The following is a 14,415-nucleotide window of genomic DNA, read 5'->3' on the forward strand; positions in this document are numbered from 1 at the left end:
GGCTAGTGGAGACAAGCCCACAGAGTATTTATAGTACCAAATCATCTAGTATGCTGTTTGCAGGAGTAACTCCAGAGGTACTGAGACCACATACTAGGGAGAGTGAAATCTCTGCTCTACAGCCTTAGCTGAGAGTCAGCTGGCCTTTAGCTCATGTGGTAGAGTACAGGGCTTTAGCCCCTCAGATCACAGGTTCATTTCCTTCCCTTGACAGCCCAGGTCTGCAAGCATTACATGTGGTAAACCAGATTATTTCCAAAGCTGAAAAATACTTTGTCAAACAATGTTGAAACCCACCTTTTGAATGCAGCTGTCTTCTGCCCATCCTTTCAGAAGAAGCTCTAAAATAAATTCAGCCATTTTAAAATGTTAGCAGACTGTTAGAGACACATACTCAGACTAAAACAGGCTTCCTTTTGAAATATTGAAAATATGGTAAGTTTTGTTTTTAAATAGCTGAACATTTCCTTTGATGACACGTTACTCACGCTGAAGGACTGTCAGATCACTCAGAATTTTTACTGTTGTTGTTTTGTGGTTTTTGGCTTCATCGCTCATTGTCAAAATGTCCGCTTTCATCTGTGCATTACACTGTGGAGAAAATCATTGCAGCTAGGTAAATGTTTCTCTTTGTTTCTTTCCTTCCTGAGCTCTAGCAATTCTTGTGACCTACACATAGAGTGTGGTGTATTCCCTGGGAGAAAACGTTCCATTGTTACACTTTTCCTCAACATCAGGTATCCATTTTAGTTTCTTGAACAACGACATTGACGATAACCAAAATAAGTAAAATCTCAGGACCAGATTCTCAGCTGTAAAACGTCCCATCAATGTAGCTAAGGTCCTAGAACTCACTTGTCATTTTCAGTTCAGTTTTCCTATGTCTCTTTACTATATCAAACTGTCCCAAGGCAACAGTGAAATACAAAAGTAGGTTCCAAACTAGTATCTCTTGGTTTTGGAGTTGAACCTGATTTTCTTCTCTCTCTGGGCAGTAACCACAAGGAACCCTGTGTTTCTCACCTCTGATTACAAAAGTGCATCATTCTGAAGGGGGACAGCCCACCACCTAGTTTCAGTTTGAAATAATTTGATATCAGTAGGTTTGGGTTTTCTGGCACCCAGGCCTCCAGTCAGAAACACTGGTCCAGAATTAAAGTCTGAGGTAAATTGGTGTGTAAGTCAACAGGGAGGAGTGTGGAACTCCCACTTGCTGTGATAACAAACAGCACAGGCTTCTTCTATGCCTCAGGTTTCACCCAGCCTCTCACGGCTAGCAGGGAAACCTTTCCCTATACTCTGGACTGTGTGCACCAGAATGGTTTTTATATTCAACCGTGAAAGATCCCAGAAAAAAATGCCAGAGGGACAAATCCCACAGTTAAATGTTCACATGTATCTCCAATGAAGATACCAAGAGCCCTACAGGTGCATTGGAAGACACAATTTTGCTCCTATTTCGTGTGCTGGAGCATTTGTAGAGTTTATTTTGCTTCATTATGCTCCAGTTCCATTTTTCCCTGCACAAGGAAAGTTGAAGAGAGACCTGCAGCTGACAAGCTATGCAGTGAACAGCAGTCTACTTACTAATTTCAGTCTGCAGTTTTCTGTGTTCACAATGTCAAGCTTCCTGTCGACCTCATAGATGTCCCTCTCTAGCAACTTGAGCACTTCTGTATGATCACTTAGCTGGTCAAATGCCAAGTCACGCTTTGTTCTTAATTCTTTCTTCAGTTCAGCCTGTTAATAAATAAACCCTTCATTATTTTCCTTCACTGTACTTGATCTTGTGTTTGGACTATAACTGTTGTAATCTAATCAGTCAGTAGCAGCACCTTGCGGACAGGTGGCACCTTTCGCTGAAAGTGCTTGACAAAATGAATCATGTTATCTCCGTTGTACATATTAGGAAAAAGCACAGCAGGGTGAAGTGGAATTGTTCCAGGGCAACATACCAGGGGCACAGCTGGGAACAGAACCCAGATCACCTGACTCCATCCCATATGCTAACCATTGACCCTCACTTCCTGTCTCTTTAAATCACTGATGAGCTTAGTGACACACATATAACATATTTTTATTGATGAAGTTTTGAATGGTGCACAGATGTTTTGAACATACTTTCTAGGTAAGCTATTGCCTATTTAAGTATGCTTGGAGAAGGAGTACTTCCTTCTGGAATAATGACTAGCATCTGTGCCTATGGGGCTTTTGTGGGCCAGTAGGCATGGAGCTCCATCCTTGCAGTAGCAGGCCATCCAGGCATGAAGCTTGAAGTTTTGTATATGACTCGTACACCTTTTTGCAGTACTGTGTCTTTCACACAAAGTACCTGTGTCTTTGAATGTCTCTCCTTGTGCCGTTACGTGGTGATATAGTCAAGATGTGCAAGGAGCTGGAGAGATCATGAGACAAAGATACAGGAATATTTTACCAAGACGCAGCAAAGGCTCTTGCACAAGTAGTGGTCACCTTCTGTACAGGGACAGAGCTCACATGGGGCCCCATATTGCAGCTCACTGAAGAAGACCTTTTAATTCTATTGGGACAGCTCACGAGACAGGGTTACAAGATCAAAGTCAGTATTTTGCATGACAAATGTGAGTGCCTCTCGGGGGTCTGAATTGAGCTATGCAAGCATCTTCCAGCCCAGAATCTGTGTGCATGACAGGTTGCACAGCAGCTACAGAAAGATGGTATTAGAAGGATGAATGGAGATTACTAAAAAGCCCAAGAATAGAGAAGAAAACTGATATAGGAAACTTCATGAATAATGTTAAGCAAGTTCTGAAGCATTACCATGATCTTCTTCAGTTTACCAGTCACCTTGATTGACTGATCAATGGATTTTATCAGTCTTGTCTCCTCATCTTTTAGTTCTACAAATGAGAAAAAGGGGGTTTTATTAGATAATGGAACTAGACGTTCCGTCAACAATTGATCAATTGTTAAGGGGTGTTATTATTCATTATTTATGTTTCAGTAGTGTCCAGATGTCAGAACCCAGTTGGTGTGTGAAATCTTCACTGTATTTTACAGTTCATCTGAACTATGGTAGACAGGGTCTGTCCCACAAAAGCTCATCACCTATTAAATTATTTTGTTAATCTTTAAAGTGCTACATGACTGAGGTTTTGTTTTGTTAGAATACAGACTAACACAGCTACCTCTCTGTCACTGTTCAGCTCTGACACAGTCAGACTTCTCACTATTTATTTAGTCTATATATAATTTTTAATCCCCTCCCCAATACAAAAAAATATATCACACTGTCACACTCACCATAATAAACAAAGTAAGTAAAGAGGTTTAGGATAAAGATAGATGTGTCACTTCCTATCCCCCTATCTTCAGAATCTATATTAATCTTGGATCTCTACAAAGCTATCTCAAATGAATTTGAATTTTTCAGGCATTGCTCTTCTAATGACCCTGTGGTTCGTTAGCTGTGAGGTTCCCGGTATCAACAACAGAAGCAGAAAGTTTCAAAGTGTATGGGAGTTACTTAATACTTACCAGAGACGATTTTTTTCAAGTCTTCATATTTTTCATGCTTCTCTTCTAACTCTTTCTGTCTTTCTTCTACGAGAGGGAGACTCAGCATTAGCTGCTGTTCCTTTTGATATATATCTTCAGTCATCCTTTTGACATCATCCTTTAGTGAAAATAAATTTTAATGAATGATCCATTACCGTGGGCTTGGGGTGCATAATCACAGAAGCAGAGGAACACAAAAAGGAATAGATGAATTGGAAACAACAGAGCTAAGAGACACTGATTTAGAAGTGAAAAAAATGAAGACAATTTGAATTTCCAGAATGAGGTGACAGCCTAAGTAATTATTTTGACATTACGCACCACAAATCTCCGGCTGTGAAATAGAAGCTGTGAATTCAGCTGAGTGTACTGGCAATACTCGTATTGACAAGGAATGCATTTGGTACTCGGGATACGCAGAGCTCTGTAATGTGAGAGCTAGGAGGTAGAGACATGGGTGTTCATACTGCATTGCAGACACATAGGACAGTAATAAGATAAATAAGCCAGCAGAGACTGTGGCAAGTGTGATTGAAATGACTGAAGAGTACACAACTGGAGAAGGCATGAAACATTTGAAGCCCTGCAAAGAGGCAAAAGCTGCTGCAACAATAATAAAAAGTGAAGACGCAGGAAGAAAGAGACAATTAAAGAAGAGAAAAAACCTAAAGAACTATGGGAGGAGAAATAGTAAACAATTATTTTTCTAATCCAAAGGGTTTATCACTATCTTTGACTTGATTCAGTCTTGTCTACTTGCAAAGGGCAGTCCTCATATGTTCCAATCACAGAACTCTATTAAAGACCTGAGAATAGGTGCTAAAGACCATTGATCATACATTCCACCTGTTTTTGAAGAGCACAGCTGCCAGAAAAAGTTCACATAAGGAGAGAGCCAATGTGTACGTATTTTAGATCCATACACACCCAGGAACTGAAAGAAAGGGAGAAGCAGCTTGGGATATTTCATACATTATGGTGTCTGATTTGTCTGTAGTACCCAGATGCAGAGACCTCATCTGGGGTGAGTGGAGTCTCTGCTCTGCAGCCTTAGCTGAGAGTCAGCTGGCCTTTGGCTCATGTGGTAGAGGGCAGGGCTTTAGACTCTATGCTTACAGGTTCTATCTCTAGGGCCAGCAGCCCAGGTCTGTCAGTATCACATATTCTGCTTCAGACTGATGCTTGAGAATCCTCCAACCATGAAAGGCTACCTAAAGGCAGAGGAAACACTATATACATCAGATGGGAAAAGTCTGGAAGCTTCATTCAGAGTTTTATGTTGTCCTCCTTTTGCTTTGAAGGAGGGCTGCTGGGTGCTATAGAAAGCACTCAGAGGATTCGCACACCTAGGACCAAACTGCCCTGCATTACGCCTCACAACACACCACTGGTTTCCATGGATTTACAGCTCTGTAACACAGAGCACAATTTGGCCCAACATGTCAGCAGTGAGATTAATATTGTCATAAAGCCTGTGCTGTTTGTTTACATATCGGGGGACAAATTTCATGCTGACAAATGCCAAGCAATTGTTGCAAACTTAGTGGGATTGCAAATCATGAAAGAATTTGGTCCTATATATTTTCATTTTTATTGCAGATATTTGACATTTTTCCAGGTACATTCTCTGCAGAGAATTCAGTTCAATAGCTCCGAGCACACACGTCTGGAGAGGGACACAGACGATGTGGATGGCAGTCCCATGCCATGATTTAGTAGCAGTATGAATTATTCAGTCAACTTCCTTTGCTAGTTGACATATCAGCCACAGAACTCAGACTTGATGCCTTTCATGTTGGTTTGTCTGGAAGACTAGCAAGTAGAAAACAGGTTTGTTTTATTTCCCGTTTAGTTCTCACCTAGCAGTTCAGAGAACTAGTGTGATAAAGGCAGTTTAAACCAATGAACAATCAGACGCCTTTGGCGTCTAGCAATCAAGATACTGCCAGAACGCACCCTACATAGACCACCACTGCTTTGCTCTTACTTGCAGCGCACACAAAGCCTTGCACCAGTTGCAAAGGAAGACTTTATGTACTGCTAATAAGTGCTAGGAGCCTGAGAGAAATCAGCGGGCTTTGTATCAGGTCGCAACTGCTCAACAAAACTAAAACTCCAACCAGAGCTGCTCCTAGGGATGGGTAAGCTGGGCTGTCACCCAGGGCCACCAATTTCAAGGGGCCACCAAAATGGATTGGCCTATGTGGAGCCGGAGTCAGCTGGTGCTTGCTGCGTGAGGGTTGGAGAGGGGCAGGGCCACAGCTGAGAGGCCTGGTGGCCAGGCCATGCTGCATGTGCCCAGGGGTGCAGCAGGGCCCAGTGGAAGGGCACAGCACTCAGGAGGGTGCACCCACTGTGCCCCCCATACCCAGCGGCCCCCATTTGCCTGGGGCCACCAATTAATGAGGACCAGCCCTGGCCCCAACCAAACTCTCTTGTTCTAGGAGTTCTCTCGGCAGTCACTCGATTACAAGTAGGATATCTTCATGTCACTCTCCTATTTGTGAGTCCGTTGATGGCTGATCAGCCTGATTCTGAAGCTACTACGGTACTAACCACTCGTCCCAAAACTGTTAGGAATCATGGGCCAAATTATTTGCTGGTGTCAGTTGCTGTAGCACTATTGAATTAATCAGAGTGGTGCCAATGTACAGCAGCAGAGAAGGTCTCCCCAGTTAAGCAACACCTTTCAAGAGTGTTTTAAAAATGACACTTACCTCAAGCCGTTGTATGTTTTCTGTCAAGGTATTTTCATACTTTTCACATTCTGATTTCCTTTTATTTATATTTTCACAAAGGTGTTTGATCTGTTCTTCAGCCTGCAAAATTTCCTTTTGGAAATACTCATTCTGGTTGCCGAAAACAAAATTAAGAGGGAGAATCATTTCTGCAGTATACACTGGCTCACATGCAATATTAAAGGATAATCAGGCTCAGTGAAATGAGCAGAGCTGTCATTTGAAACGCAGTGTTGTGATCACAGCTGCTTTAGTAATGAACTGTTGAGGCCAGATTCTCAGCAGGCGTAAGGGGACACTGCACCTTCAAAATCATACTTTACACCAGCTGAGGATCGGCCCTGAAAGTTTAACTACTTTGCCAAGAAAAGTGTGAAAGGCGGAGGACCACAGTGAATAGGCTTTGTATTAAAGCCAGCTGCTTAACATACCTCTGCAGTTAGCTCAGCATGTCGTTTTTTCCCAGTCTCAAGTCTTGCATTCATTTCATTCAGAAATTTCTCCTCTGTTATACACAAGTATTCTTTCTTCTTTGCTAGGTGCAATTGTTTCCACTGAAGCACAGCTCTAGTAAGGGTAAGTATACAAACACATGTAACCCCTGGAGTTACACACACGATCCCCAGGACAGTGTGAGATGCAAAATCATCTAAAAACAGATCATCCTCTTTCCCAGACCTCTCTAGGAGTGTCCCAGAGAACACGATGGCTGGAGCCCTAATTTTCTACCAGACAGATGGTATGATTTTCAAAAAGGCTGAATAACCGTTCTGCATAGCCAAACTGATGTTAGCAGTTGTGGATCCTTGTGGGAGGCAAAGGAGCGGTTGCCCCAGGGCCTGGCATTTCAGAGGGTCCCAGAGATCTGGCCACTGCCACTGCCAAAGTAGCTGCTGCAGCTGCTAAAGAGATGGGCCACTTTGAAATGCTGCAGCAGCACTGCTGCATTGCTCCACACACGGCTCTGAGGGAGCATGAGGGAGTCCAGGGCTGACTGCCTTTAACCACACTCCTTCTGCCTTTGGTATGCCCCGCTCCCCCCCCTTACCCCAGGTCTGTGGTGGGTGTCAGCCCCGTTGGCACTTGGCACTTCAGAAATTTAGACCACATAGACTTAAGGTCTATCAAAACAAAAAAGCAGCCCAGTAGCACTTCAGAGACTAACAAAATAATTTATTAGGTGGTGAGCTTTCATGGAATAGACCTGCCTCTTCAGACCATAGCCATAAACAGTCTGTTCTGGTACGGCTATGGTCTGAAGAAGTAGGTCTGTTCCACGAGAGCTCACCACCTAATAAATTATTTTGTTAGTCTTTAAAGTGCTACTGGGCTGCTTTTTTGCTTTGATAGTATATAGCCTAGCACGGCTCCCTCTCTGTTGCTAGACTTAAGGTCTGATCCTGTTCCCAATGGCAAAATTCCCATTGATCTCAAGTGTGCAAGATCAGCCCTAAATTGGGAAACAACAGGAATAACTCACATGTAAACAGTGTGTTTCCATCTGAAAGGATCCCCCAGTGCTTTACAATTTTCAGCTGATCACCAGACTTGAACAATTTAGTGCTTTCCTGGTGGGCAGCCACCTACCTGGTGAAGTTTATCAGCTGTCACCACACAACAACAGGACAGGAAATGAAGTGAAGAATATTTCATCCAAGTGAGAAGTCTCATGTCCCCTTATAGACTAACAATTGGAGAGTTATTCTATAAGGGGCCACAGGACTTCTCATTGTTTTTGTGGATACAGATTAACTCAGCTACCCTTCTGATACTTGTCATCTGAGTGAGACAGCCAGGAAATTTAGAAGACAAAATAAAATTACCCCAGATATAATTTCCGTGACGTTGAGATGAATCATTCCTTAGCTAGCAAAAGGGATCATCAGAGCTTGGAGTGGTTAGGACCTTGGTTTCAGGTCTTATTTGAAAACATACATACAAACAAAGTCACTGTGGATCAGTGGTGTCCAACTGAAATTTACTCGATTGCCACAGCTTCCTTCCCAGGCAGATCATTCACTTGGCGTCAGCCACCAGGGCTGAAGCCATGCTATGTCTGGAGCTCCCTGGGACTGGAGCCACCACCGTGTAAGCCGCCCGAGGCTGAAGCTGTGCTGCAGCTGAAGCCGCCCCACACTAGCTGCTCCATGGCTGGAGCCCCCTGGGGCTGGAGGTGCCGCCTCGGCCGCAGCCACCATGCACTTGTCCCACCATGGGATGGATGCACGGGCCAGCCGGAGGGGTGCACTTCACCTGAGCTGCACTTCACCACACTACGCTGAGCGTATTGAACACTGTGGCTGTAAATCATTAACATGTTGATTTGTTCCATACAAAGACTGTAACTCGCAATTTTACCTCATTTCACGTTCTCTCTTTAAACATTGCTCCAGATTCTCCAGTTCTCTTGCATAGGATTCCTTAGTGGCTCTGCAACAAGTAGCAATGGTTCAGAACAAAGCTCACTTTTTATACCGCTTCATTTTCAAGTCTTTGAATAAACAATTTTCAGTCCCCTGATTAAACTGCCGTGACGTCATTAATACACTGAGCATTGAGAATGACGTACTGAAAGATGTCTTCAAGTTTCTCAACTTCATCTTGCAAGTTTTGCTCTTCCACCACACGCTTTGACAGAGCATCGAGTCTTTCATCCAGCCAGCTGGACAATCTGTCAAGTCTACCACAAGGGAGAAATCAGTTAGCGTCTTAGTCATACAAAGAAGTGGTTTTACCGTTCAAAGAGAGAAACTTCAGAAATAAAATTGCATTCTCTAAACATCAGGACATAGGCACGGCCATATTGTATCAAACCAAAGATCCATCTAGCTCAGTATGCTGTCTTCTGGCAGAGGTCAATTTCAGATGCTTCAGAGGGAATGAACAGAACATGAAATCCTCAAGTGACCCATCCACGTTGCCCATTCTCAGCTTCTGACAAAGAAAGGGTAGGGACACTACTCCAGAGAAAGGTTTTGCAGCCCTGCCCATCTTGACCAAGTGCCATCGAAGGACCTATCCTTCATGAGTTTATCTAATTCTTTTTTGAACCCTGTTACAGTCTAGCCCTTTACAATGTTCTCCTTGACAACAGCAATTGGGAGCAGTGCGGAGGAATGCCAGACTGGTGGGGGAAACTGGTGCATCATGCCCAGCTTGTCTCTAGACAGTGCCGGGCATTGTGGCACCAGAGGCTTGTCTCTGACTGCCAGGGGTGGAGGTGCCATCATGGCAATCAGACCTCAGGCAGCTATGAAAATATCCAGAACGGAGGAGAGCTCTAACTCCTCCCTGCAGCACTGCCTGTCCAGAGAGGTGCTGCGTGCCAGACTCAACAGTCCCCTCAGGGGAACCAAAGTCAATAGCACTGACTCAAGCACTCTGAGAACTGAACGCTCCTGCACAGGACACACTGCTGTCCTGTCTTCGGCACAGGAGAACAATGCCAGTCAGTGCCTGGGCTGCTTGTGTGGCACTGGTGAATGTGAGCAGTTCTGGCTGTCTCTGTAGCCCAGTGTTTCCCAAATGGAGTTCTGTGGAACCCTGGGGTTCCGGGAAGTGAAAATAAGGGTTCCACAAGAAATTCCTCTGCAGGTCCCAGCCCTGCCACCGATGAAATAGTAGAACTGAACTGAATTAGTTTGATGGCTGGCAGGGCAGTGGGAGGGATCCAGCCATTAAACCACCTGAATTTAGTTCCATTATTTCAGCAGTGGCAGGGCAGGAAGCTGCAGGGAGCCCCTCACTTACCTCACTACCCGAGCAGCCACACCCCTACAGTAGGCATGGTTCATCTCACCCCCACCAGCGGAACACCTCCACACCAGCCTTCCTTCCGCTGGGCACATGTGCCCCCTAGCGTAGGCTCCCCAGCCAGTATCACGGATGGGTTAGTCCCGGGGGCCAGTTTGGGGCTGGGAAGGGTTAAGCCTGGGGATGGGGTCGTGGGTTTGGGGGCTGAAGGGGGTAGATCCCGGGAATGGGGTTCTGCAAAATTCTTTTGTGTTTAAAAGGGTTCCATGGCCAAATAAAATTGGGAAACACTGCTATAGGCTGTGGTGTTGGTAAGCACCAGTACCAAGGATCTTTTAGGCTAGAGTCCTTCCTCAGAGCTCCATCATGTACTGAAACTGGGGTGCTCCATAAAGTCATGCTTGGTGCTGGTTCCTGACAGGTGGTGGCAAGGTGGAGATGAGGAGCAGATTCCAGCAGGGTCTGTTTAAGATGGAAGTCTCATAAGAATGTAAGGATGGCCATGCTGGGTCAGACCAAAGGTGCATCTAGCCCCATGCCAGGTGCCCAGAGGGAGTGAACAGAACAGGAAATCATTGGTGATCCCTCTCCTGTCATCCATTCCATCCCACCCCTTCTCTTCATCCTAGGATGGAAAGCTGCAGATTTTGCACCGCACTGATGCATATTATATTGTTTGGCATCCCCAAGTTTCGGAAGAAATCACTTGAATACAGAAAACTGCTTTTTCCATCCCACTCTACAAGCTAGAACCAACCAAAACTGGCTTGGCTAACCCCCTAAGGATGTAACTCAGTTACTATGACAACAGTCAGATCGCACACTATGGCAACTCAGTAACAACACAGTGCCTCCACCCAACACTTTGGGCACAAGTCATGGGGGTCGCCCATTGGCATAGGCTTGTTGTAGCTTCCTCAGCATGAAACCCTTGGGAGTGAGGCATATCAGGGAACCAGAGCTATCCCCAGAGGGTGCTAAGGCCTGGGGCAACCCCCTCCCCCAGTGCACTCGGGGTGAGATCCAAGGCAACCTCCCCTGCATGGCAGGCCCTGCCCCTCCCCTTTGCCACCCATGCTTTGCCCCCACCCTGTGCCCAGCCTCCTTCTCCTCAGGCAACGGGACCCAGACATTACTTGCTTCCCCAGCGCAACTCAGTTCTGCCCCCTCAGCTCACCTGCCCCCAGCACAGGCCAGCTCCACGCCCCAAGCCAGGGCTCTCCCCTCACTGAAATTAACCAGCCACAGCTAAATGGTAAAGCTCCCATCTTCCTTTATTTATTAATGCAGCTGTTGTAAGTACTGTAGCACTATTAGGGGCTTTTAAAAGTATCACTGGCACTCGGACCACACATGGAGGTCAAAAGGTCAAATCTCAGCGTGCCGCCTCAGAAAAGTTGCTGACCCATTTTATCATTTTCCATCCTCTGATCCTTACTAAGATATAGGATCTCTATTAAGAGAGCCTCACCTACAGGATATCTTTGTCCAAACCATGTGCTCCTCTGCACCTGTCAACTTTATCTCAGCCTTGGTTTAAAAACCACTCTACAGTATTTGTAATTCTTGGAATTAAGAAGTTGACAGTTGAAACCTACTCTGCTGCTGCCTCATCCCTTTTCATATGTAACTGTTCCTCTTCAGCCAGTAATATCTGATATTGGCTATTTATAAATGTATTTTCATGTTTAAGTTTTCTGTTCAAGCCTTCAACTGTATTTAACTCTTCCTTAGCCTGCAAATGAAGACCAAAGACAGTAATTAAATATTCATTCTAATTCCATATATCTAATAGTTATAGCAGTAATACTTTGCATTTGATGAAGTGGGTCTTTGCCCACGAAAGCTCATGCTCTATCACGTGAGCCTATAAGGTGCCACAGGACTTCTCGTTGTTTTTGCAGATACAAACTAACAATACTGATACTAGCAATAATACTTTATATTGCTCCGGTACCTCCCATTAGAAAATCTGAAAGACCTTTAAAATAATTTATACTTCATGGACCTCCGTGTGGCCTTAAGAAACCCTCAATACCAACTAGCAAATTTTACAGTATGCCGTTCTTCATAACAGTTACAAGATGCGCATACAGATACTATTCAAGGAGCTGTGTATGTGTCCCAAAATTTGTGTCCAAAGTAGAGCAGACAGACGGGTTTGGGGTCAGACAAAGGATGCTGATCCACCTGTCCCTCTGTTGGCTATGTAGGTTAAGCATGATAAGCCAATGCCCGGAAGCCAAATATGCCTGTAAACTGAACAGGAGTCTGAAAAGACACCATGGAATCAGCATCCCAGGAAAAGAACCTGGGGTCAGCCTGGCTCTGGGGAGAAAAACAATGGCCTTTGGCCTTTAAGGGGAAGGCAAAAGGACACCTTTTTTATCCTTCTCTGAGAATGCAAAAAGAATAGCCCTTTTTTGCATTCATGAAGGCTGGATTCTAGTGGCACTGGAAGAAAGCTCAGGACAGGTGAAGCTGCCTTCAGACAGATGTTCAGCCTGTTAAAGTTAAGTTCAGACTATAAGAATGTTATATATATATATATATATATATATATATATATATATTAATGTAACCATTATGTTTCTATCATCCTTACACAGTAGCTCTTAAATCTTAACCTTTGATAATACACTTACAATTTCCCCCTCAGGAATATATTTCAGCACAGGAAAGTTATAAAGGCTCTCGTATTGAGTCGTACCAGTCAAGCTGTGAACACTCACCCACTAATTTCTGTGGGTGTCCCACGACAGCAGCCAAATACTACTGGGAAACACTCCAGAGAAGCTCAGTGATTAGGTTGCACCTAGCATTAAACTGCAAGGCAAAGTTAAGGCTGGCATAAGCCCAGCAGAGAATGTTTGAGTGGCTGGTAGCATCAGGGAGCTGACACCCAGTTATTACAGTTTAGACGCCCTCTCACTGGAAGCAGTTGGTAATGCCTTACAGTCTTGGCACCCCAAGAAAATCTCACACCCTCGGACATATGTTGGTGAGGGTTATTGCTTCACCCAATCGTCAGCTCCGCTGCAGCTCTGCTAATTAAGTCCTGAACAAGCAAATGATTGTGCCTCTTCAGGTCCCAGTTTTGCAAATAGCTGCAGTCAATGAGGCTCTGTGCAGGTGTGGTGGCTCACCCCCTTGCAGCCCCAGAGCCCAAGTGATTATGTGATTGGAAATAAGTTCCATTGCAGAATATTAACCAAGTGTGCATCCACAAATATCACTAATAAAAACATGACAAACAGTAGCTGTGCTCAGGACAGACCCTTTCTGCATAGAAACTACCATATAAAATAATGCTGCTCATCAGAGGTGTAAGTTGGTGCAGCACTCAGGCAAGAAGCCATGCAGCTGGGGTGCTCAGCTTCAGCTGCTCCCATCCAAGCTCCTGGGGCTGTCCTGCAGGCAGCCTTACTAAGAAGCAGGCAGCCGAGGAGGTGAAAGGTCCCCCAAACTCATACCCTGACATTTGCAACCCCCACATCTCCACTCCCTGCCCTGAGTGCCCCCCACCGCCCCGCCCACTGTAACCCACTGCCCTGAGCTGGGGTGTGACAGGACAGTATCTGTGAGAAACATAAATTACTTTCACCCTTGCTGCTTAAACAAATTATAAATATATTAACAAATCAATCTATTTTGCATTTATCTGTGCCTACTGGATTTCCTCTGTATTGACAGTCCTATAACCCAAAATTGTTTATATACAGATGCTATTACAATTGACATCCCATCATGTGAATTTATAAATAAATAAATAAGTCAATAAATAAAGGCCCATTGTTCATTTCTGTTGGTTATTTAGAGGAGTCCCTGGGATAAAAATTTTGGTGGTCTCAGAGTGCGGCTACCTTCTCTGGCCAGTGACTGCTCTCACATTTTTTCCTATGATACTCCATTAACTTTATGAACAAACAAATATGCACATGTTCACATCCAAACCATTGTCGTTTATTTATTGCTAGCTAGTGTAGCTCTTGTAAAAAGAGACAGTAACAAGCACAAAAGTATCATTTTTCACAGAAGACTTACTCAGCCTGGCAAACCTCGGGATGAATTAAGCCCTGGACAGAGGTTTGGGGTAGGCAGTAGGGACCAGGGGGGATGGAGTTGTGGGGCTGAGGAAGACAGTGGGGTATCACAGCCTGAAACACCATGGTTGGGGGTAGGGATGGAGCCCTGAAGCTATCCTGCCACCCCACATGTGAAACCCACAGCCTGAATCTCACATCCTTAGGGCATTCACCAGCAGCCTGTTCCTCCAGCATTTTGCCCCTGCTGTCTCCAGAGTGGGGAAGGGCACAGTGCCCACTTGCTGCCCCAGCAGATAACACCAAGGCAGTGCATTCAGGAGCAACAGAGCCCAGGGGAGTGG

At 44.8% G+C, this 14,415-nt stretch overlaps 1 protein-coding gene across 1 annotated transcript in view; it reads right to left on the minus strand.

The window, feature by feature from the left end:
- CCDC175 (coiled-coil domain containing 175) overlaps window positions 1-14,415 on the minus strand; it is a 46,657-nt gene that overhangs the window by 4,760 nt on the left and 27,482 nt on the right. The window contains exons 9-18 of the mRNA XM_074998666.1: window positions 11,627-11,763; window positions 8,845-8,955; window positions 8,634-8,705; window positions 6,707-6,842; window positions 6,255-6,386; window positions 3,517-3,655; window positions 2,800-2,879; window positions 1,588-1,740; window positions 489-591; window positions 298-341 (exon numbers count right to left, since the gene is read on the minus strand). Of these exons, the coding sequence (XP_074854767.1) occupies window positions 298-341; window positions 489-591; window positions 1,588-1,740; window positions 2,800-2,879; window positions 3,517-3,655; window positions 6,255-6,386; window positions 6,707-6,842; window positions 8,634-8,705; window positions 8,845-8,955; window positions 11,627-11,763 (1,107 nt within the window). The remainder of the gene's footprint in view (window positions 1-297; window positions 342-488; window positions 592-1,587; window positions 1,741-2,799; window positions 2,880-3,516; window positions 3,656-6,254; window positions 6,387-6,706; window positions 6,843-8,633; window positions 8,706-8,844; window positions 8,956-11,626; window positions 11,764-14,415) is intronic.

The sequence above is a fragment of the Carettochelys insculpta genome, chromosome 6 (assembly GCF_033958435.1).
Source record: "Carettochelys insculpta isolate YL-2023 chromosome 6, ASM3395843v1, whole genome shotgun sequence".
In the NCBI taxonomy this organism is placed as follows: Eukaryota; Metazoa; Chordata; order Testudines; family Carettochelyidae; genus Carettochelys; species Carettochelys insculpta.